The sequence below is a fragment of the Thunnus albacares genome, chromosome 16 (assembly GCF_914725855.1).
Source record: "Thunnus albacares chromosome 16, fThuAlb1.1, whole genome shotgun sequence".
NCBI lineage: Eukaryota > Metazoa > Chordata > Actinopteri > Scombriformes > Scombridae > Thunnus > Thunnus albacares.
Window position 1 is genome coordinate 29870431 of NC_058121.1, and position 23851 is coordinate 29894281.

Consider the following 23851-nt stretch of genomic DNA (forward strand, 5'->3'; position numbering starts at 1 on the left):
TCCACAATGAAAGTTGTGCTGCTATCCGTGATGTTACCTGGATGTTCCAGCAACGTCAAAATCAATCAATCAATCTTTATTTATATAGCGCCATATCACAACAGAAGTCATCTCAAGGCACTTTTCACATAGAGCAGGTCAAGACCGTACTCTTTAATTTACAGAGACCCAACAATTCCCCCATGAGCAAGCACTTGGCGACAGCGGTAAGGAAAAACTCCCCTTTAACGGGTAGAAACCTCAAGCAGACCCCGGCTCTTGGTGGGCGGCCATCTGCTTTGACCGGTTGGGTTGAGAGAGAGAAAGAGAGAGGGGAAGGGGGAGGGGGGACAGCAGAAAAACAATGACAACAACAAACAACAACAAGCACAAGCATCAACCGACAGGGAAGGATGCCATCAGGACTGTGAAGGACCGCGAAGGTTCGGCCCGGGAGTCAGGTTTTCCTGTGAGATGAGAAAGCACAAAAAAACTCCGGGGAAGAAGCAAAGTTAGTGACATGCATTGCTGTTACATGAATGCATACAGATGGAGAGGAGGAGGAGGAGAGAGGAGCTCAGTGCATCATGGGAAGTCCCCCAGTAGTCTAGGCCTATAGCAGCATAACTAAGGGCTGATCCAAGGCGAGCCTGGTCGGCCCTAACTATAAGCTTTATCAAAAAGGAAAGTTTTAAGCCTACTCTTAAACATAGAGAGGGTGTCTGCACCCCGGACTGAATCCGGTAGATGGTTCCAAAGAAGAGGAGCCTGATAGCTGTCTTTACCATCATCAACGGGACTATTTAACTATTCTGCTAATGTTTCTGTATACAGTGTACATTCTGCTATATGCTGAGATTAACAACTTAATATGATCTACTTTCTAAAATGGTCCAGCTGACGTCCTGTCTGACCCGGACGTCTGTTATACGTTTTAAAAACATGTCACTTTCAAGATAATCTTGATTATAAATGATATATAAGCAAACACACAGCAAACACATTAAGTATCTGAGTTAATACAAGACATGTGATCTTTTTACAGAAACACACTGAGTCAATACTGACGTGCAACAGTATGTTATTAAGATAAATAAAACAGTAAAAGATGATCAAAAGTACAACTTCTTGTTAATAATCTGACAATTTGAATTGTTTAACTTTTCAGTTAGGAAGGTAGCTGTTGAAGACTCTGAATCTTGATTGAGGTTTATGGGTACAGTAGTGATAGTTGAAGCAGGATCAGACACCATTTACTATGACAAGGCCCAGATCAGGACAGATGCCAAATAGTCCAGGAGACGCTGCAGACAGGCATCAATGAGCCTCACACCACCGGGATGGTGAGTCTGCAGCAGCAGGAAGCAACTAAACTAGCAGCTGTATGTGAATCTGAGCAGGAAGCTCAAGTTCACCGACACAAAACTACACACCAACACAACAATGTTCAGGATCAACACTGTAAGTTACACTTGTTTTTATCATTTCTCTGTTTCCATCAGGATCCATCAGCAGAGACCAGATTCTCCTGAACCCAGCTGTGTGTCCATGAAGAGTGACCGGTCTATGGGCCACCCTGTTACCTTCAAACATGGACATCAGTCTGCTGATCAGAGGTCAGACTGTAAAATGTTTGTGTCTGTTATTATCCAACTCTCATAAGAAGACATATCATTGATGTAAAAATTAATTCTTGACCTTAGTGACTAATACTGTTTTTACACACAAGGTTCTCATAACTACAAACACACGCACTCCTCCTACAGACGCTTTCCTAAAAAACACAAACTTTATCTGTATAAAAGTTTTTAAAACAGAGGTACAAAGTCTTTACAGAGACAAATGATGAAAGGTAAGACAGAACAGCTGAGTGTTTTATGTGGATCCACTGTGATAGAACACAACACCTTTAACACTGATGTCATTATTTATTCTAAGACTTCATCTTTTCTTCACAGAGTTCATCAGCAGAGCTCAGAGGTTCTCAGTGGTCAGTCTGTCCAGCAGCGTCAAACACACCTGGACTCCATATTTACGGTGTGTAAATGTAAAGCACAGCTACTACTGCTAACTACAACAGCCACAGACTAAATACTAAACTACCATTCTGGTCCTAACAGTCTCCATGCTGCACTCTGTAGACCAGCAGGTTTTCAGTCTGTCACAGATGATCTGATGTTGACTTCTACCAGTTAAATTTACATTTTATTCTGTTCCAGCTGCTGGAGGAGAACATCATCAAATTTGTGAAGAACGAGATGAAGAAGATGCAGGAGGTTCTGAGCTCAGATTACCCAGAATGCTTAGAGAGTCAGAGTGAGGATGAGGAGGTGTTGGACGGTGAGGATGAAGAGCAGAGGAGGAGCAGCAAAGAGGCATTTCTGAAGATCATACTGCACTTCCTGAGGAGAATGAAGCAGGAGGAACTGGCTGACTGTCTGCAGAGCAGTAAGAGGATTTTAACAGATTTAACATGATGGAGAGGAAATGGAGGCAACATGGGAGAGCTTTATATTTCAATCTCTGCTGTTAATATGATGCACACATCTTCATCAGATCTATGAATTCTTCTGAGCTGAAAACAGTCAGAAACTGTTTGTCCTCAACTGATGAGCTGAATAGATTTCATAGAGGAGGAAAATATAAATATCTGCAGTTTAATATTTACTTTCTATCAATTTACTGTAGAATCATCTGATTGATTTCATTTGTTTGTTCATTCAGGAACTCTTGCTCCAGAGTGTCGATATAAACTCAAGTCTAACCTGAAGAAGAAGTTCCAGTGTGTGTTTGAGGGGATTGCTAAAGCAGGAAACCCAACCCTTCTGAATCAGATCTACACAGAGCTCTACATCACAGAGGGAGGGACTGCAGAGGTCAATGATGAACATGAGGTCAGACAGATTGAAACAGCATCCAGGAAACCAGACAGACCAGAAACAACAATCAGACAAGAAGACATCTTTAAAGCCTCACCTGGAAGAGATGAACCAATCAGAACAGTGATGACAAAGGGAGTGGCTGGCATTGGGAAAACAGTCTTAATACAGAAGTTCACTCTGGACTGGGCTGCAGACAAAGCCAACCAGGACATACACTTCACATTTCCATTCACTTTCAGAGAGCTGAATGTGCTGAAAGAGAAAAAGTACAGCTTGGTGGAACTTGTTCATCACTTCTTTACTGAAACCAAAGAAGCAGGAATCTGCAGGTTTGAAGAGTTCCAGGTTGTGTTCATCTTTGACGGTCTGGATGAGTGTCGACTTCCTCTGGACTTCCACAACAATGAGATCCTGACTGATGTTAAAGAGTCCACCTCAGTGGATGTGCTGCTGACAAACCTCATCAGGGGGACACTGCTTCCCTCTGCTCGCCTCTGGATAACCACACGACCTGCAGCAGCCAATCAGATTCCTCCTGAGTGTGTCGGCATGGTGACAGAGGTCAGAGGGTTCACTGACCCACAGAAGGAGGAGTACTTCAGGAAGAGATTCAGAGATGAGGAGCACGCCAGCACAATCATCTCCCACATCAAGACATCACGAAGCCTCCACATCATGTGTCACATCCCAGTCTTCTGCTGGATCACTGCTACAGTTCTGGAGCATTTGTTGAAAATCAGAGAGGGAGGAGAGCTGCCCAAGACCCTGACTGAAATGTACATCCACTTCTTGGTGGTTCAGTTGAAACTGAAGAACATCAAATATGATGGAGGAGCTGAGACAGATCCACACTGGAGTCCAGAGAGCAGGAAGATGATTGAGTCTCTGGGAAAACTGGCTTTTGAGCAGCTGCAGAAACGCAACCTGATCTTCTATGAATCAGACCTGACAGGGTGTGGCATCAATATCAGAGCAGCGTCAGTGTACTCAGGAGTGTTCACACAGATCTTTAAAGAGGAGAGTGGGCTGTACCAGGACAAGGTGTTCTGCTTCGTCCATCTGAGCGTCCAGGAGTTTCTGGCTGCTCTTCATGTCCATCTGACATTCATCAACTCTGGAGTCAACCTGCTGGCAGAAAAAAAAACAACATCCCAGAAATCTGAAACTAAACAAGAATCTGCGGAGAAACATCTCTACCAGAGTGCTGTGAATGAGGCCTTAAAGAGTCCAAACGGACACTTGGACTTGTTCCTCCGCTTCCTCCTGGGTCTTTCACTGCAGACCAATCAGACTCTCCTACAAGGTCTGCTGACACAGACAGGAAGTAGCTCACAGACCAATCAGAAAACAGTCAAGTACATCAAGAAGAAGATCAGTAAGAATCTGTCTTCAGAGAGAAGCATCAATCTGTTCCACTGTCTGAATGAACTGAATGATCATTCTCTCATTGAGGAGATCCAACAGTACCTGAGATCAGGAAGTCTCTCCACAGATAAACTGTCTCCTGCTCAGTGGTCAGCTCTGGTCTTCATCTTACTGTCATCAGAGAAAGATCTGGATGTGTTTGACCTAAAGAAATACTCTGCTTCAGAGGAGGCTCTTCTGAGGCTGCTGCCAGTGGTCAAAGCTTCAAATAAAGCTCTGTAAGTGGATGGATGACTAGAAAAGTACTTATACGCTATTTGATTATAAACAAGACTAGTTCTAGTATATGGATGGACTGTGTATGGTCAATGTGTGAAACTGTGGCCAATTTTTTTACAGGCATAGTCAGTGGTAGTGTCTATAATGTGAATTCCTGGATATTAAATGTCCATCTGCAATTTTCTGTAGTGGTCCCAGTAATATTTGTTGTTAAAGTGTACTGAAGTAGCATCACATGACATGGTTAAGCTACATTTGAGTAAAAAAAAGGTATAAATGCAGTTGTGAGAACAACACTTTCCACTCATATCTTGGGATTTTTCATTTGAAAGATAACTTATTTTAACATCAATTGTAACTATTCTAATTATTTTTATTTTCTCTTTCATCTGTTTCAATCTTCGGATGTCTGTAAACATATGGTCTTATTCATATGTTAATGTAGGATTAGCATGCTAAGCTGTGACGTCTATCAGAGCACAAAAACACTGTAAACACACCTGTCACCTACCCAGCACAGTGCTGTCAAACTATAAACACCACTGCAACAACTTATTTTTATAGGCTACACACACACAGCACGACACAGCTATGCTAACAATGCTAGGCATGCTAATTAGCTGCTAGCTGCAGTGCAGGCTGGTAAAATGGATCTACTGCATTTGTTTGTATCCATGGGTTTGTGCTCCTGTCAGTGTCAGAGCCTCCATGTGAGGTGCTTGGTAAATGTGTGTTTTTAAAACTTATTTTAGGGCTGCGCTGAGAGTGACATTTGACTGCTACTTCATCACTCAGTCAGTGAGTCAGTGATGGACATTCTGGGTTATAGGGCTGGTCCATGGCAGGTCCAGCCAAAAATATCAACAAACCTTTAATATTTTATGGAAGGGAAATAACATTTCTTTTTTATGTTAATCACTAATTCTTCTTCAGGCTGAGTGGCTGTAACCTCTCAGAGAGAAGCTGTGCAGCTCTGTCCTCAGTTCTCAGCTCCCAGTCCTCTAGTCTGAGAGAGCTGGTTCTGAGTAACAACAACTTGCAAAATTCAGGAGTCAAGCTGTTGTCTGCTGGACTGGAGAGTCCACACTGTACACTGGAAACTCTCAGGTCAGGATACAGCACCTATAATTTTGTTATCTTGAACAATGAGAATAAAGCTGACTCGGAGAGAGATTTTAACAGTTGATTATTGGCATGCTGCTTGATGTTCAGATAAATGTCAATTATTCTGCACAACATCTGTAGGACTCTGGTACTTATGATTAAAAAACATTGTGTTATCAATCTTTTTATATTTCAAGTCTGTCAGGATGTCTGGTCACAGAGGAAGGCTGTGCTTCTCTGGCCTCAGCTCTGAACTCCAACCCCTCCCATCTGAGAGAGCTTGATCTGAGCTACAATCATCCAGGAAAGTCAGGAGAGAAACTTCTGTCTGCTAAACTGAAGGATCCACACTGGAGACTGGACACTCTCAGGTATGGACAGATAGGTGGACACTCTCAGGTCAAGAACTTTTATGCTGAACATAAAAGTTCATTCTTGATCATGGATGTAATAGTGTGAAGGTCATGTAATGTGAGTGAAACCTCTGGAAAAAGCTACTAAGTCGACATAAAGTTATTCTTTTGTTAAACTTTCATGTTCTCATGGTGTTGTAGGAGCGTTAATACTTTATTAGTGAATTACCTCGTCATTAGGGCACCACCTCCTTTTTGGTTAGGATTTATTAGTGCCAGGAGGAAGCACTAACCTTGTTCAGTTTAATCAGTGAATCAGTCTTACAGTCGTACGATCTTGTCCCAAACAGTGACCTCTGTTTACTGCAGCTCAAAGAAACAACCAAACACTTTTAGGATAAATGAAGACATTTATTAATAGCTAAACGTCTTGAGGATACATGATAAAGCATAGATAATATAACATATACAGATAATATACAGAACATAATAAATAAAAAGAAAGTAAAATAAATAAGCCTAAGAATGATAAAAAATTAATAAAGAAAATTATTCAGTTAGAGTGGCTTGAAGTGCGTGACTCGAGGCTTAACGTGTTGTACCGGGGAATGCTGAGGGGAAAAGCTAATTCAACTTCTCTAAATAAATTCTTTCATTTTAACGTTATTCGACATCAACCCTTGATCACAAAGCCATGTTATGCCTTACTGTTGAGGTGTGTCGTTGTGGTAGAGGCGTCATCTTGGCAGGTCCAGCGTTGTTGGTGCAGCATCAGGTTCAGTTTCAAGCCTTCTTCTTCTTCTTCTTCTTCTTCTTCTTCTTCTTCTTCTTCTTCTTCTTTGGGAGCTTACGTTCAGGCTTTATTTGGCTTGTAGTAACTTGAGTTAAGTGTCAAATAAAGTCAAGTCTGACTACGCTCAAGTCTTCAGCGGCATCTACTTCAAAATAAAATACTGTACGTGTTTACTTCAAATTAAATTACTATACGTGGAAATACGAGACTTAATGTTACTAATAAAACAAAACAAATTAACTTGTTGCGATAAAAGATTAAATTCGGATACATTTGATTGAAAAACAAATAAAAGAGATGTCTTCAGAATTTTCTTGAGTTCTTGGAGGCCAGCTCAAAGAGGAATCTCTTTGAGGCTGTTTTTATAAGTTAGAATAAGATGGGAGGAGTTTTAGTGATGTTCTAAAGGGGTTTGCGCCGAATTATTGATGAATATTCAATTTCTTTGTACTAGGGGCTTTAGGTGTGGCTGGTGGTCTGCAGCCTGCGTCTCCTGAAGTAAAGGAATTTGGGAAAATCTAATTCTGAGTTTTTACACGCAAAAACTCACACTTCAAGTTACTGTTGCCTATTATTTCACATTAAGCTGTAAACACGTTACTGTCATAATGTCCAAGCATTCATGATATTTCTGATTAATAACGGTCCTGTCAGCTTGTATCATATTTATAAAACCATTAAAGAAACAGCTGAGCAGTTTACGCAATTCATGATAAGTCAGTTCTTCTAATAACAAACATTAACCTTCATATTAACACTTTATGATGTCTAAGCATACAACCCTCATTAGTTCAACTTTCTCAAACTATCTACACATCTTAAACCATCTACTGAAATAAAGTTTAATACTAAAGTGAAAGGAAATAAAGTTCTGCAACACTTATGTGATTAGATTACTTTCAGAAACATATTTAAATATAAATTGACATAACTCTTACTTCATAATATAAAAGCATTCAATGTGACTATTGTTTAACAATAAAAGAGAACTTTAAACTCAAATCCTTCAAATATTATCTTTACATTCCTATTATTTTAGAAACTTCAATCTTTGAGCCAAACTACTCGTCTAATTTAACTACTAAAATATGATTGTCTATGAGGTTAATAGATCACAAGTTAAACACTACAAATACATGGTTATTAAACATTCATTAACTCTTCACATAAGGAAATTTAACTCGTCAATAGAGGGCAGTGTTGTTACCTGTAGTCTTACCTGAAGTCTTAAATCTCTTTAGTAGATAGTCATACATATATGAAAGTTATACCATTCTTCTTGTATTTACACGACAAATAACATGATATAAGTTGCATAATGATTAGACATTTAATTTACATGAATTTCAGGTTTGCCTCAGATTTGCAAAGGGGGCTTCACAAAGTCCTCAGGAATGTAGATTAGTTTATGGCTTTGTTGATAAGAGCCTGTCTTCCATCTATAAGGTGGGAGTTGTTTTCCTCCGGTCCAAGTGGCCTTTAGGATCATTTCATGCTTTTAGTTCGTGTCGTAATTCAACATGTCGAAATGGTTTCAAGGAGGTCTTCCTGAGTCTGTTGAGCTTCACTGATCGAACCCCCACTTGGAGGGTTACAAAGGTCAGTTCTGCAGGCCGAGGGTCCGCTCTTACAAACTTAGGAATCCAGAGAGTCTGTCTCTTATCAGTGATGTTTTCTCCCAGAAGCCAAAGGAAGCCAGGCTTCCCCTGCTTTTTTAGACTGCAGTTGTCATTTCAATGAAAACACTTCGTTTAACAGTTTTGGTTATTCTGTGTTGTTGTTGTCATCTCTTCCCCATTTCTAATTGAGTATTTTACAATGAGTGAAACAGCGCCCCTCTAAATGTTATGTGGTGAATGTGTGGTGAAACATTATATTGCACTTCTACTGTAGACTAATGTCATGTCCGTGGGGAGGCCAGACTGAAATTGGCATCCCTTGGTGAAAAAAAATTGAAGCATTAACCAATCAGATGAGGCTACCCTCATGCCACTGCCAATCTGTGATTAGTCAGGACTATACCAAGGGAAACCAGCCAACCTTTGGCCTCTCACCAATCAAATCATAGGATGTTATCAAGGTCATTGAAGGGGGGATAACCGTTAGCCATTTGATATCACCGTTAGCAACATTAGCAAGTGTAGTTATGGAGGGTGGAGATTTGGAGTTTTAATAAAAAACAATTTTACTAAACTACCACTACAGCAGCAACTCAAAATTATGTCTGACGGCAGGCCAACACCCAAACTAGAGCTGCGTATGGAGAGGAAAAAAGGCGGGATTCAGACATTCAATGAGGAAAATTATGTTCGCAAGGAGTGGCTAGCTGGTAGCACTAAACTTCAGCGGTTATTTTGCTGGCCGTGTCTTTTCGACAAGGATTCGTGCTCACTGAATAATCCATGGGCCTCTACAGGATTCATGGACCTTGCCAACCTGTCACGGGCAATTGAGAGGCACGGCAAATCAAAGAGTCACATAGATTGTGCTGTGAAATTGAAGCTTTTTGGGCGTCAGGATTGACGAGGCTCTGGACTCGGTGAGAACCATCAGCACAAAGAAGCACAATGAACAGGTGAAGAAGAACCGGGATATTCTGATGAGACTCATTGTTGCAGCCTTGTACCTTGCGCGCCAAGAACAAGCATTCAGGACAATGAGGCCGCTGGCAGCTCAAACGGGGGCAATTTTGGGGAGCTGGTACATACATTTGCAGAGTTTGACACTACACTTTCAGAGCACTTGGGATCGCCTTCCTCTTCAAATAGGGTGAGTGAAATGCACACCCCCTTCTCCCTCTATGGCTTTACTGTTGACTGAACTGCCCATGTAGCTATGTGTGCAGTTTTTGATGTGGTCATATTGCTTAATGTGCCATGCTTGCCTGGGTTTAGCTGAATGTGTTAGTCAGTCCGTGGAAACAGACTGAAGTTTTATTGTTGTTGTTTACGCATATAAAATCAGCACCACGGACAGCACTCATAGGGCCAGGTTACCTGAATAGATGCTATTTGTTTTGATTGTTTATGGCCTCTGCAGGTCTGTTACTGGGTTGTTATGTGTTTTAGGTCATGTTGTATAATGAACATTTGGTCTAGTTTTAAAGGATAAGGAAGTATGGAGAGTATTTGTGTATTTCAAGCACATACAACGGGGCTTATAAGTCATGTGTTTGATACATGTAGACTACTGATACTTTATGATGTAGCTGGAAAATAAAACTTTAAACGTCTCCTGATTTAATTTGTGAATGAATGCTTCTTTTATCCATTATCGGATCTGTACTGTGCATTAAGCGGCCGGTTATGCATTTGGGTGGGGGGGGGGGGTGCATAAATTAATAAGAACATGCATAAATTGACAAGATGTTAAGGACTGTGTGTTTGAGAGAGAGAGAGAGAGAGAGAGAGAGAGTGTGTGTGTGAGAGAGAGAGAGAGAGAGAGAGAGAGTGTTTGTGTGTGTGTGTGTGTGTTTGTGTGAGAGAGAGAGAGAGTGTGTGTGTGTGAGAGAGAGAGAGAGAGAGTGTGTGTGTGTGTGAGAGAGAGAGAGAGAGAGTGTGTGTGTGTGTGTGTGTGAGAGAGAGAGAGAGAGAGAGTGTGTGTGTGTGTGTGTGTGAGAGAGAGTGAGTGTGTGTGTGAGAGAGAGAGAGTGTGTGAGTGTGTGTGTGTGTGTGTGTGTTGGTGATACAATTTGATACAGTTTTGTGTAAAATGACAGCGGCGTGCTAATAGCTCATCTGGTTACATTACACTGGCTGTTAAAGCAGCAACGTAGTCTTTCCTGTCTCTCTTGTCTCACTTGGCTTCCTCAAAAGTTTTCCCCGCGCCACTGTCTCTTATTTTCCTTAAGAATCAAAGATTGGTTACCAGAATTAAAGAACAAGCGGTTGTCCTCCTACAGTGTCCCTGAACTCATCAGAGGAGAGTCCATCTATTATTTTATTAAACATGTATTTATTGTTCATTCTAAAGAAGTTCACTTGTATCATTTAGAACTTTCTAACTTGTTGTTGTTGTTTCTTATTGTGTCTTTCAACTATTATTATTATTATAATTATTATATATTCAAACCAAATAAATGAACAGCCTTAAAGGTTCATTTATTCTCTGACTCTGAAATCTTGATATTGAATTATTGAAGTCAAGTCAGTTTTATTTATTCAGCCCCAAATCACAGATTTCCTGTTTGACTCCCTCAGAGCCTCAAGTTGGATTAAATGACACATTACAAGTTGAATTTTGTAGTTTGACTGATCTGTTAAGAGGTTACTGTAGTTATGCAGTGATGTTTAAAAGAACTTTATTACTTGTCATTGATGTTTTATTTAGATATTATTATTATTATTATTATTATTATTATTATTATTATTATTATTATTATTATTATTATTATTATTATTATTATTATTATATTTTGTATAATTGCATTAAAATGTTTTGCTGTCTTATAGCTGCATTTATTCTCTGATAACTGAATTTTCACCTTGAAGTAAAGTCTCCTTTAATATTGAAGTCATGACAGGCTCTATCCTCAGCACAACATGCAGAGGTCAATATTTAATATTCTGATTCATCATGTCTGAGGACATATTTGTACATCACATCTTCTTCTTCACGTCTTTTCCTCTCAGACTTCAGTGAAAGAATCCAGCAGACAGTTGAGACAGATGAGTTGCAGCCTGTTTCTGTGTCACTCTGACAAACTGAGGAACACTGCTTCATGTTGAACAGCAGTTAGGACTCATGTTGGATAGAAAATCATTCTGACTGTGTTTCTTCCTCCAGGTTGGACCATGGTGGAGAGCAGTGGTTAAAACCTGGTCTGAAGAAGTGTAAGTGTGGATTTAATTTGATTCATGACAACTAAACAGCACACAGTCAGTTTCTCTTTAAATACAAAGTTGGTCTTTGTGGTTTTTATTCATTAAAACATTACTGACAAAATGTGTCATTAAACTTGAGAATAAATCCATCAGGTGTGTCAGATGATAAACTGCTGCTGAGTTGTTTCTTCTTCTCTTCATCAGATTTCTGTGAACTCACACTGGACACAAACACAGTAAACAGAAACCTCAAACTGTCTGACAACAACAGGAAGGTGACATATGTGAGAGAGAATCAGTCATATCCTGATCATCCAGACAGATTTGACTTCTGGCCTCAGCTGCTGTGTAGAAATGGTCTGACTGGTCGCTGTTACTGGGAGGTCGAGTGGAGAAGAGGAGTTCATATATCAGTGACTTACAGAGGAATCAGAGGGAAAGGAGACAGTGATGACTGTTTGTTTGGAAATAATGATCAGTCCTGGAGTCTGAAATGCACTGATGTTAATGGTTACTCTGTCTATCACAATAAGACAAAAACATCCATCCCCTCCTCCTCCTCCTCCTCCTCCTCCTCCTCCTCCTCCTCCTCCTCTTCCTCCTCCTCCTCCTCCTCTGTCTCTAACAGAGTAGCAGTGTATGTGGACTGTCCTGCTGGCACTCTGTCCTTCTACAGAGTCTCCTCTGACACACTGATCCACCTCCACACCTTCAACATCACATTCACTCAGCCTCTGTATGCTGGGTTCTGGTTGTGGTCTCCTGGTTCTTCAGTGTCTCTGTGTCCTCTGTCTGAGGAAGAGTCTCCTCCTGTGTAGACAAACAGTCACACTGCTGACTGAAGACAACTGCTGAAATCACTGTTCACTCTGTTCACCAGTGAACAACAGAAACTGGAAGTGACAGCAGCTTCCTGTGTTTAAATGTTGATGGTGGACGAGGTTTCACTCTGGTTTCATTTGGATCACTGACTGTGCTTTAATGTCAGAATATTGTTTCTATTAGAAGTAGTGAAATGATCTCCTCTGGGCTGAATTGATGTGTAAAAACTGTGTTGACTCTGATTGACTTCAGTAAAGTTTTCTTGGAGCAGCATCTAGTAGCTGTTAGTGGCTGTTAGTTATTCCATTTTATCAGGATCTTAAAGTGAAGTTTTTCCTGAAAATGTCCAGCAGACATCCCAGTCTGTTTGACATCAGCTCAGTTTGTGTTAAATCATGAACATCAACGTATGTTTCTATCTGATGTAATGTGTCTGACATGTATGTATATAATAACATGTATGGGTTGCTTTCCTTTAGTTTTTCTTGCCTCTGCAGGTGATGTAAATATTGTCTTGTAAGCTCATGTTTGCTGGGCAGCTTTGGCTGTTTTACACTTGAATAAAAATATTCATTCACTACTTATTCAGAGAACATCACTTGTTTTTTACATGGATGTGTAATGTTATACTACTTCTACTTCTACTACACTACTTGTGTTTTTCTCTCATTAGAACATTTATGACAGAATGAATTCAGCAAACATGATCTATACAGATGTTACATATATTTCTCACATTGTGATGTTTTACAGTCCTTTATTTGACATTGTTGTTTTTAGTCATAATTAATGTTTAAGATAAAATGAACAAAGAGAAAAATAAAAAGAGTCTGTCAGACGTCCAATACGTTTTCTCAGGAAACAGGACTGAGTTCACCTGTACTGAAACATCTGGCCCAAGTTTCCTGTATGTTGGTTAGTTTGTGGTGATTTGATGAAACACAGCTGTGTTTGGGAAGTCGCACCATGTGAGCAAAATATAACCTATAAAAATAATCAGAGCTCTTGATGCTTTATATCCTTTTTAAATGTGGCCGAATCATTAAACATTTAAGGATCAAAGAAATACAATTATTAATTAGCAAATTTAACTATTTTTTTCTACTTTGAGTTTTACAATTTATAATTTAAAAGCAAAGTAATTAACTCATTATACTGCAATTACAATTAATCATGTTCAAAGTCTTTAATTTAGTTTCTAATAATTAAAGTTCCACTTTCCTCTATTTTAGAAACCAGTGATGGAGACATATCCACGGCCACCAGGGCCCCAATTCATCAATATTCATATTTATTTAAACATGTTTCATTTTCAATAGAATTATAACAGGAAGTTTAGATTTTACAGTTAAAATATTCAAATATGTCACTAACATCATGCAAGTGATAATAATAACTTTATTTACAACATGTTTATTTATAATAAGTACAATATAAAATATTAATATAGAAACACCATAGAATATTATATTATAGAGTAATATTGTAGAATGATTACAGATATGTTATATAAATACAATGGAAAAGGAAAGTAGGCTGCTGTAAAGTCCAATAAAACAATAAAAACCTAAATCCTTTTTATTCATTGTTAATTGTACTTTGGTCATAAGAACTCAGCTGCCCATCATAAATTAAAGTTTATTAATCCAACATGTTATATCCTGTATATTCATATCATTAATAATAATTATAATAATCTTTGTATCTGTTTTCTAAACAAAGTTCATGTGCTTTAATAAAGTTAATAATATTAGTGCAGCAGCTGTTCAGGCTGATTGATGCTTCAACACATAGAAACATGAATCCAGTTGATTGAGGTGTGAATGAGTTTAAACAGCAACAACATGAAAGAAACTAACAGTCTATTAAACACAGATGTTCACAACTGTAACAGTGAATCTTTTCTCATTTCAAGTAGAATGAAGCTGCATTTAAAATAAAATACATAACTTATATGTAATATATATGTATATAATGTATATAAAATACATAAAATGTGCATCCTAAAATAAAGTGTATTGATCATATCAGGCTCTGAGATGGTTTATTTTCTGTGGCTTCAGTTGGGATCATTTGATATATTTTCTCCAAAGATTCGTTTTTATATGAGACAAACTGGTTTTGAGCTGCTGTGGGAAGCAGCCTGAGAGTCTGACTGTTGTTGATTAAAAGCTGTTCTCACTGTCTAGTTTTCATGTTTTACACTGCAGACCACTGATTGGTCATTTATCTCATTCACAAGCTTCCTGTTCCAGAGAAATCTTTCCCTCGTTCTCTCTCCTCACTGTCTCTCTCTCAACTTACCTGACTCACCTACTATAAACTGTAATATTCTCTCCTCTAATATCTCTGATGGTCACATGACTCCTCTCATATTAATCATGCAGCTCTTTGCTTTATTTAACTTCATGTCAAAGTGTTTCCTCTTTATTTGTGTCACAGTGCAGCTGCTCTGATGGATTCATGTTTTCTAATAGTTTCACTTCCTCTAATAGAACTACTGACACTGATAAACGTGTCTGCTGCTTTCTGATTCTTCTTTTCACTCTTTGGGAACATTTCTGTGAATGAAACGGAGCAGAACACGTCTTATATGGACATTTAGGATGAAATCTCAGGAAGGTTCAGCTGCTCATTGAACAGGTGACGTTCATGAAACCAGAGATTCACAAAGAGTTTAACAGAGTTTGTTGGAACAAACCTCACAGAGAAAAACGTCAGAGAGGTTGAGGAGAAGAAAATGTTCTTACATGAGATCTGATGAAGAGTTTCAGGACTCTTCCTCCATATTATCATCAACTGTGTTCCTACAATCATCAATTGCACAATTATTCAGTCTAAATAAGTATAAACTCAGACCTGCTGTCTGTCAAACATCTCAGCTACAGTTTGGTTTCATTGACAGAGGTTCAGTCCTGTAGACGCTCTGCCGTCTCATATTTTATCTGTAAAAGGTTTGTTTCTCCATATTATCTCATATTATCCTTTATAAACTGCCCTCTAGTAATTATAATCTCATCATTTTAACTTTAATGACTTTGTGTTCTTGTATATGTAGATGTCTGCTACTGTGCACAATCTTATCTTTAGTTTTCTCTCTTTCATCCTTTGAATGTTCTTTCTCCTTTTCTAACGGAGTAACGTCTGCCTCAGAGACCCTGTTTCAGCCCCGATGATGGTTTCTCCTCTTCATCACATTATGCTCTTGTTTCTGTCTTTATCACTTTGTATCTTTTGCATTTGTGTAAACAAATAAAAATCTGAATCAAATCTAAAGTGTGAATCTGAAAAGTGTCTACAGATCAGTGCAGAACAGTAAAAGTGTGACAGAAATAAAACTCTTGATTTCAGTCAGTTTCCTCTGTAAACATCAGGAGGTGAAACACCTGAAGTCATGATCCACCTCACCTGGATTAATGAGTGTGTGTGTGTCTACAACATGTTCTTTCAGTCATGTGACCTGAACGTCATCTGGACGAACATCTGATCGTTTATCTCAATATGCTAATGAGGTGGGCGGGGCTGTTGTTAATGATCATGTCTCAGGTGATTATATGTGTATTAATACTAATGACGACCGTTCATTTGACTGAAATCTGCACATGTACGAACAAATCTTCATCAGTGACTCTTTAAAGTGAACTGACAGTGAATCATCGTCATCATCACCGACTGAATCAGTAGATATTGATCTGTGTTCGTTTCCTCGTTAAAGGTCAAGGTCACTTTTAGCGTCTTCCTCAGCAGAAACTCTCAGAAACATCATGATGTGATAAATAAGTCAGCTGAGCTTAGTTTTGTTCTGTTCTGAACTGAACCAGAGCTGCAAATAAGCATCATTTTATCAATTAATAGATCAATAATTCTCTTTTCAAAATGTCAGAAAATAGTGAAAATGTCCAAAACCCCAAAATGTTCAGATTACTGTCATGTATGATGAAGAAAAGCAGTAAATCATCACGTGAGAAGCTGAAACCAGCAGATTGTTGCTTTAAAAAATGACATAAAGTTAATTTTGTGTCGATGGACAAATTGATTAATGATTGCAGCTCTAAACTGAAGGTGACAGTTTGAAGTGAAGACAGAATCAGCTGGACGTCGGGACATTTGAACGGTGATGCGTTCACTTAGCTCAGGAAAAAACAGTGACAAACAACATTCAGTGATCATCAATCTTTGAAGTGAACAAAGTGATTCCTGATTTCCACTTTTATTTTCAAGCTTTGATTCTTCTGCAGATTATTGAAGAGTTTCAATTTACATCTGAGAAGCTGAAACCAGACAAGATTTAACATTTCTGCTTGATCAATAACAGTTTTCTGTCAGACTAATAACATGGACGGCAGGTTTCAGGTCATGTGAGCAGCTCTTCTTCATCATCTTCATAATAATCTGAGCTGCAGATGTTGAACGTGTCTCTGATCAATAAAAACAGAAATATAAACGTCACTCAGCTGCTCTGTTTCAGTTTGTCTGCACGTCTCTGATCTGGTGAAATTTTTTTTTTCAGGATTTTTAAAGTGTTTGTTATTGTCGTACTCATTTCAGCCACAAGAGGGCACAAGTTCACCACTACCATGTTCTACTAGGACTGAAAGCGCTCATGTTTTCTTCCAGGTGAGTTTTAACTTCTCCACAAGCTCTAAACACAAGATACATATATGTACGTTATGTAACATTACTGTCATGTCTTTCTTTTGGACAGAAAAAACACACAATAAGTTTTAAGGGTTTTAAACAACAATGACGAAATCTGATCTTTTTTTCACCTGTTCTTGAGTCATAAACACAGGAGAGAAAAGAATTCAGATCAGACTTACTTCAATACAGACCAGAGCAATGGGAGCATTGTGGGTAATGTAGTGACTCTGTTGTTGACAGGGTGGAGGTGAGAGTGACCTCTGACCTCTGAGGGCTGCAGGTCTGATTCTACTGACTTTATTCAGCAACTAGTCCAAACTGAAACACGTCAGTTTATTTTATTATCAAATCAACTGAAGTTATTAAAATTAAAACATTAAATTATAATTCTCTGTTAGATAATATAAACTAGAGTTTCACATCTTTTAAAATAAGATAAAAACTGTTTTCTTCTCTAAGCCTCAAGTCTCTGAGTTTGTGTTTCCATGGCAACAGCTGACAGCAGGTCAGAGCGGGTGTTGCTAGGAAACGAGTTGTCAGACTGTTTATCCTACAAATGTTGACAACAGACAAAACATTCATCACTTAGAGGACTGATTCAGAAAATGTCAGAAAATGGTGAAAATGTGGATCAGTGTTTCCCAAGACGATGTCCTCAAATGTCCACAACACAAATGTACTCAGTTTATTGTCATAGAAACTAAAGAAACCAGAAAATATTCACATTTAAGAAGCTGAATCAGAGAATTCTGACTTTTTTACACACATATTCTTTCTGTAGCTACAGTAACACAAAATTCACAGTTTAATCTTTACTGAAAATGTTGAGGTAACATGTTGAACAAAAGTGACACAAACATCATTTTACTTAAAAGTATTAGTTTTTGCCTTTGTTTAATTGATGGCATTAATACATTTCAAAATAATCTCAAAATTGTTTGATTATGTGTCATTTTTATATCAATATTTAACAGCACTTTTTACGTGTAGAGTGCTCATTTTACCCCTACCTTGGGGCAAGTTGTGCCATAGGACTAACTTTTATTGATGGGTCATTGTTCTAAAACCATAATAATTAGATAACTTGTTTTAATTTCCATGGGTACCCAACAACCTGAGGTATATATAGTAACTATTATTTGAAACAAATACACTTTTATTTTGCAGTAAAATCATCAAATGTAAAAAGTGTCTCATGTTACCCCGTTCTCCCCTATATATATTTAATTTCTATATATTACAGTGTGTTGCTGTTTGTGTGTCTTTCTGTTGTTGTTATTGATGTTAAAGGGTTTGTGTGTGCAGGCGAGTCACTCACTCACCCGCTAGGCACACATATTAGGCAACACCCTATTCCTTAAAAGGAGCTACGCTACCAAGAGTTTCCTAGGCAACGACACAGAGATTAACTCACGTTTCAGAACAGCGCTACACAGAGGCTCCCAAACGCAATACATCAGCTGTTGTAGTGGTTTTAAATTGTTAACTGGGTCATCAGGAAAAAGTGAGGAGGATGGAATCATGTTTCTGTGAAAGTGCAGGTGTTGCAACACCCATAACGCCCACGGCTGCAACGCGCCTAATGCAGTTTCTTCAACATGTGTACACAGTGGAAATCTTAAAGTAATTACTGACTTTGGCTTCATCTGGTGGTAGAATAAAGAATGACAGTGTGATAGACAGCAGTGTGGCTCTGTGATGTGCAGCTTGTTGTAATGAATGAGCTTGTTGTTGTGTTTGTGTGAAGGTGTTTCTCTGCTATGGATCAGTGTGAGGACAGAGAGGAGGGAGTCCCTCCCTCTAAAAGCTCTCTGTGTGGGGAACATGACAGCCAGACCAAAGCTCAGAGGTGAGATGAGGATCTCTAACTGTCCATCACTGTTCTCAACGCACATCACTCCACCATCATTATTCACACTCAAAGCTCTGTGTGTGTTGTGTTGAAGCCCAGAGCAGCAACACAAACCAGACTGCTGGACCTGGACCTGGACCCATCTGTGTGTCCATGAAGAGTGATAAACAAAAGACAGTTCATGTTTATTATACTTGTATTATTAGAAGCAATATTTGTAGTAAGGACTCAGAAAAAGGCCGGTCCCTCTTGGTCTGGAACCAGGACTGAGGAATAGAGTGAAGGCTTGTTAGATTATTAGATGGTCAGTCGGCTCCATCTACTGGACAGATAGTAGAACTACATCAACTGATGTTTGGTTTCTCTGACACTGACTGGTTCGACTGGTTTCCACGTCACTCTGATGTTGTTTAGACTTGGACTCTGAAGTTATGAGGAAGTGACAGCGTCTTCAGATCAAACCCACACAGACACCAGGACTGACGAGGCAGAACGAGCAGCTTCTTCTCTCCTGATGTTTCCTCGACACATGAAGGTGGAAAGTGTCTGTAAGTTGACCTGAAGTGAGTTCAGCAGGTGAGAATCCTACCAGAGAAATCTGTAAATGTCTGATCAACACCATCACTTTGATCACTTTGAATCACTGTTTCAATAATACGTATTTGATGTTTGCAGGTATAAATATTCTTGTTTTCTATGTAAGTTAAAGTACACTAATACTAGAATAATTTAAATGTATCACTGTTAGTGATTAGCAGGTAAAATCAACTGCAGTTGTATTTTAATCTCCATCATCAGTGAAAAATGCAGGAAGTGTCAGAACTGGTCGGACAGCTTTGATCAACTTGACTGAGGTTCATTTTTAACTGTTAATCCTCCAAATGTTCAAACAGTCATCTTACAACACTGAGACTGACTCTGTTTAACTGAGGCTCATTTTAAACAGTTCATGTCTCAACTGTCCCAAAGGCTGCAGAATCCTTTCTAGATGGACCAGAACCAGCCCAGACTGGAAGAACTTAGAGGCTGTTTAGGGCCCGTCAGCCATCAGGGCCCCAAACTAACAGAACATGTGAACTATCTTTGGATTTCTCTGTTCAACTTTTGTCATAATTTAAAATATTTAAAGATAAATGTAAAGATTTAAAACACAGGCCTTTATTATCTCTTGTCACTAACTAACATATTCAAATCTTTAAATTGTATTTTGTGGTTCAGGATATAACGAAGCACAAATATGGAGAAAATTTCGACATTATAACAATTTTGAGGATTTTATTACATTTTGAGGCAAATCATTATGTTCTTGTGACTGTGACAAAATAAATGTTTTGTTTCTTTAATAAATGTTAGGATTATATCTAATAACATATTTTTCATTTTTCATTTAAAAAAAATTAGTTTTATAAATTTGGGGCTGCCGGTCTGTTAATTATTCTTAATTGAATAGATTATGTTGTCTACCTATTTTACATAAGAATATGGAGAAGAATAATATCCAGCTCAGACTTCTAGTTTAATGAAAATATTAATGAATATTAATGAATTTTAACATGTAATATGTTCATCAATAGATCAGATTCATGTGTTTGGTCATTACAGTCATTCTCAAACAGAAAACTTTCCCCAAATATAAAGTACAGAACACAACTGACACTGGGTGTTAAAGGGTTAAAGTACAATGATACCGATTTTTACATGTTATCTTAATGAATATTTACCTTTCAAAATATAATTAAAAGTCAATCATGTTGTTTAAATAAATGCTTTGTAGTCAGTTAATTAATTGATCATAAACAGTGCTCACTGCTGCAAATACATCAGCAACAGTATTGCTGGGCAGCAGTTTCATGACAAAGTGGAGATAATTTATTTTGGTAAAGGAAGGGTTAAAGCTTTCAGTTGTTTAAATATTCCACATGTTTTGCTCCTTTTTGTCCACATCAGACAGACAACAATGACATTAGTTTGTGGACAGATGAACATCAGTTTCCAGGTAAATCAGAATACTGCGGCACTGTGAGATTGTTTAATGTCCTCACAGAGAGTCTTGGCAGGTTCCTCCTGTGTGTTTGGAGCTGAACTCTGCTGCAAGGTTCACTGGTTTAATATCATCTTTATGGTTTTGGACTTTGACTGTGAAGTTATGAGAGAGTGACAGCGTCCTCAGATTGATGATGAAGGACTGATGAAGGTGAATCAGCTGCAGCTTCTCTCTGTGTTTCCTCTACAGGTGAAGGTAGAACGACTCTGTGACCAGATGTGGATCTGAATTCACCTGGTGAGTATTTTCTTCTTTCTGCCACACAGCTGAATAAAAATATATCATGTCATCAGTTTTTAAACAGAAGTGAACTATAACTTGCTGCATATGAGTCTCTAGTGGACAAAAATACAACTGTATAAAAAGGAATATAGTTAATGCAGTTTCTTCAACATGTATCCACAGTGGAAATCTTAAAGTAATGACTGACTTTGGCTCCATCTGGTGGTAGAATAAAGAATGACAGTGTGATAGACAGCAGTGTGGCTCTGTGATGTGCAGCTTGTTGTAATGAATGAGCTTGTTGTTGTGTTTGTGTGAAGGTGTTTCTCTGCTATGGATCAGTGTGAGGACAGAGAGGAGGGAGTCCCTCCCTCTAAAAGCTCTCTGTGTGGGGAACATGACAGCCAGACCAAAGCTCAGAGGTGAGATGAGGATCTCTAACTGTCCATCACTGTTCTCCACTCACATCACTCCACCATCATTATTCACACTCAAAGCTCTGTGTGTGTTGTGTTGAAGCCCAGAGCAGCAGCACAGACCAGACTCTGCTGGATCTGGACCTGAACCCAGCTGTGTGTCCATGAAGAGTGACTGGTCTATGGATCGACCTTTTGACTTCAAACATGGACACCCCTCAGCTGATCGATGGTAAGAATAGAGCAGTCATTGATTTTCACTTCCTAACGCAGCTGTTATCAGCATTAAAATGTAAAATTCTTTTCAGCGTTATTTTATCTACAGGTCTTTTTTTTTAGATTTTTAAGGAGCCATATTATACCCTTTTCCACAAGTTAACACAAATAATAATAAAATGTATGCTTTATGCTTTGGTCAAAATACCACAAGGATCTTGTAATAAACTAGAGTTATCCTCAATGCACAAACTACAGAGGCCCCCAGGGGTCAGTTGGTAGAAAAAGAATATTGATGTGGAAATCTGCACTAACAGACTGAACCGAGGGAACAGACTGGCAAACTGTTCCTGTTTGATGTTAAACCTGTTCTGACCGTCCTGCTCTCTGTGATCACCTCAACTGTGTTTAAATGAAGCTGAACTCACGATAAAGTTGTTCTCATCTGCATATGTGCAATATATTTACATGTTTCTGTGAAATTCTACTGCAGCTTGATTATACTATCCCAGCAAAACTTAATCAAGAAGTAATGAATCAAAAATAGTTCCACAATGAAAGTTGTGCTGCTATCCGTGATGTTACCTGGATGTTCCAGCAACGTCAAAATCAATCAATCAATCTTTATTTATATAGCGCCATATCACAACAGAAGTCATCTCAAGGCACTTTTCACATAGAGCAGGTCAAGACCGTACTCTTTAATTTACAGAGACCCAACAATTCCCCCATGAGCAAGCACTTGGCGACAGCGGTAAGGAAAAACTCCCCTTTAACGGGTAGAAACCTCAAGCAGACCCCGGCTCTTGGTGGGCGGCCATCTGCTTTGACCGGTTGGGTTGAGAGAGAGAAAGAGAGAGGGGAAGGGGGAGGGGGGACAGCAGAAAAACAATGACAACAACAAACAACAACAAGCACAAGCATCAACCGACAGGGAAGGATGCCATCAGGACTGTGAAGGACCGCGAAGGTTCGGCCCGGGAGTCAGGTTTTCCTGTGAGATGAGAAAGCACAAAAAAACTCCGGGGAAGAAGCAAAGTTAGTGACATGCATTGCTGTTACATGAATGCATACAGATGGAGAGGAGGAGGAGGAGAGAGGAGCTCAGTGCATCATGGGAAGTCCCCCAGTAGTCTAGGCCTATAGCAGCATAACTAAGGGCTGATCCAAGGCGAGCCTGGTCGGCCCTAACTATAAGCTTTATCAAAAAGGAAAGTTTTAAGCCTACTCTTAAACATAGAGAGGGTGTCTGCACCCCGGACTGAATCCGGTAGATGGTTCCAAAGAAGAGGAGCCTGATAGCTGTCTTTACCATCATCAACGGGACTATTTAACTATTCTGCTAATGTTTCTGTATACAGTGTACATTCTGCTATATGCTGAGATTAACAACTTAATATGATCTACTTTCTAAAATGGTCCAGCTGACGTCCTGTCTGACCCGGACGTCTGTTATACGTTTTAAAAACATGTCACTTTCAAGATAATCTTGATTATAAATGATATATAAGCAAACACACAGCAAACACATTAAGTATCTGAGTTAATACAAGACATGTGATCTTTTTACAGAAACACACTGAGTCAATACTGACGTGCAACAGTATGTTATTAAGATAAATAAAACAGTAAAAGATGATCAAAAGTACAACTTCTTGTTAATAATCTGACAATTTGAATTGTTTAACTTTTCAGTTAGGAAGGTAGCTGTTGAAGACTCTGAATCTTGATTGAGGTTTATGGGTACAGTAGTGATAGTTGAAGCAGGATCAGACACCATTTACTATGACAAGGCCCAGATCAGGACAGATGCCAAATAGTCCAGGAGACGCTGCAGACAGGCATCAATGAGCCTCACACCACCGGGATGGTGAGTCTGCAGCAGCAGGAAGCAACTAAACTAGCAGCTGTATGTGAATCTGAGCAGGAAGCTCAAGTTCACCGACACAAAACTACACACCAACACAACAATGTTCAGGATCAACACTGTAAGTTACACTTGTTTTTATCATTTCTCTGTTTCCATCAGGATCCATCAGCAGAGACCAGATTCTCCTGAA

General features: G+C 38.9%; 1 protein-coding gene across 1 annotated transcript; it reads left to right on the forward strand.

Annotated features, from left to right (window-relative positions):
• Nucleotides 1-1527: 1527 nt before the first annotated feature.
• On the forward strand, nt 1528-12984 carry LOC122965687 (NLR family CARD domain-containing protein 3-like). Its single transcript, XM_044329864.1, has 8 exons — nt 1528-1595; nt 1938-2016; nt 2199-2427; nt 2704-4504; nt 5439-5612; nt 5807-5980; nt 11541-11587; nt 11783-12984. The coding sequence occupies exons 1-8, from the start codon at nt 1528-1530 to the stop codon at nt 12394-12396; spliced, it is 3186 nt and encodes a 1061-aa protein (XP_044185799.1). The 3' UTR covers nt 12397-12984.
• The last annotated feature ends 10867 nt before the right edge of the window (nt 12985-23851 follow it).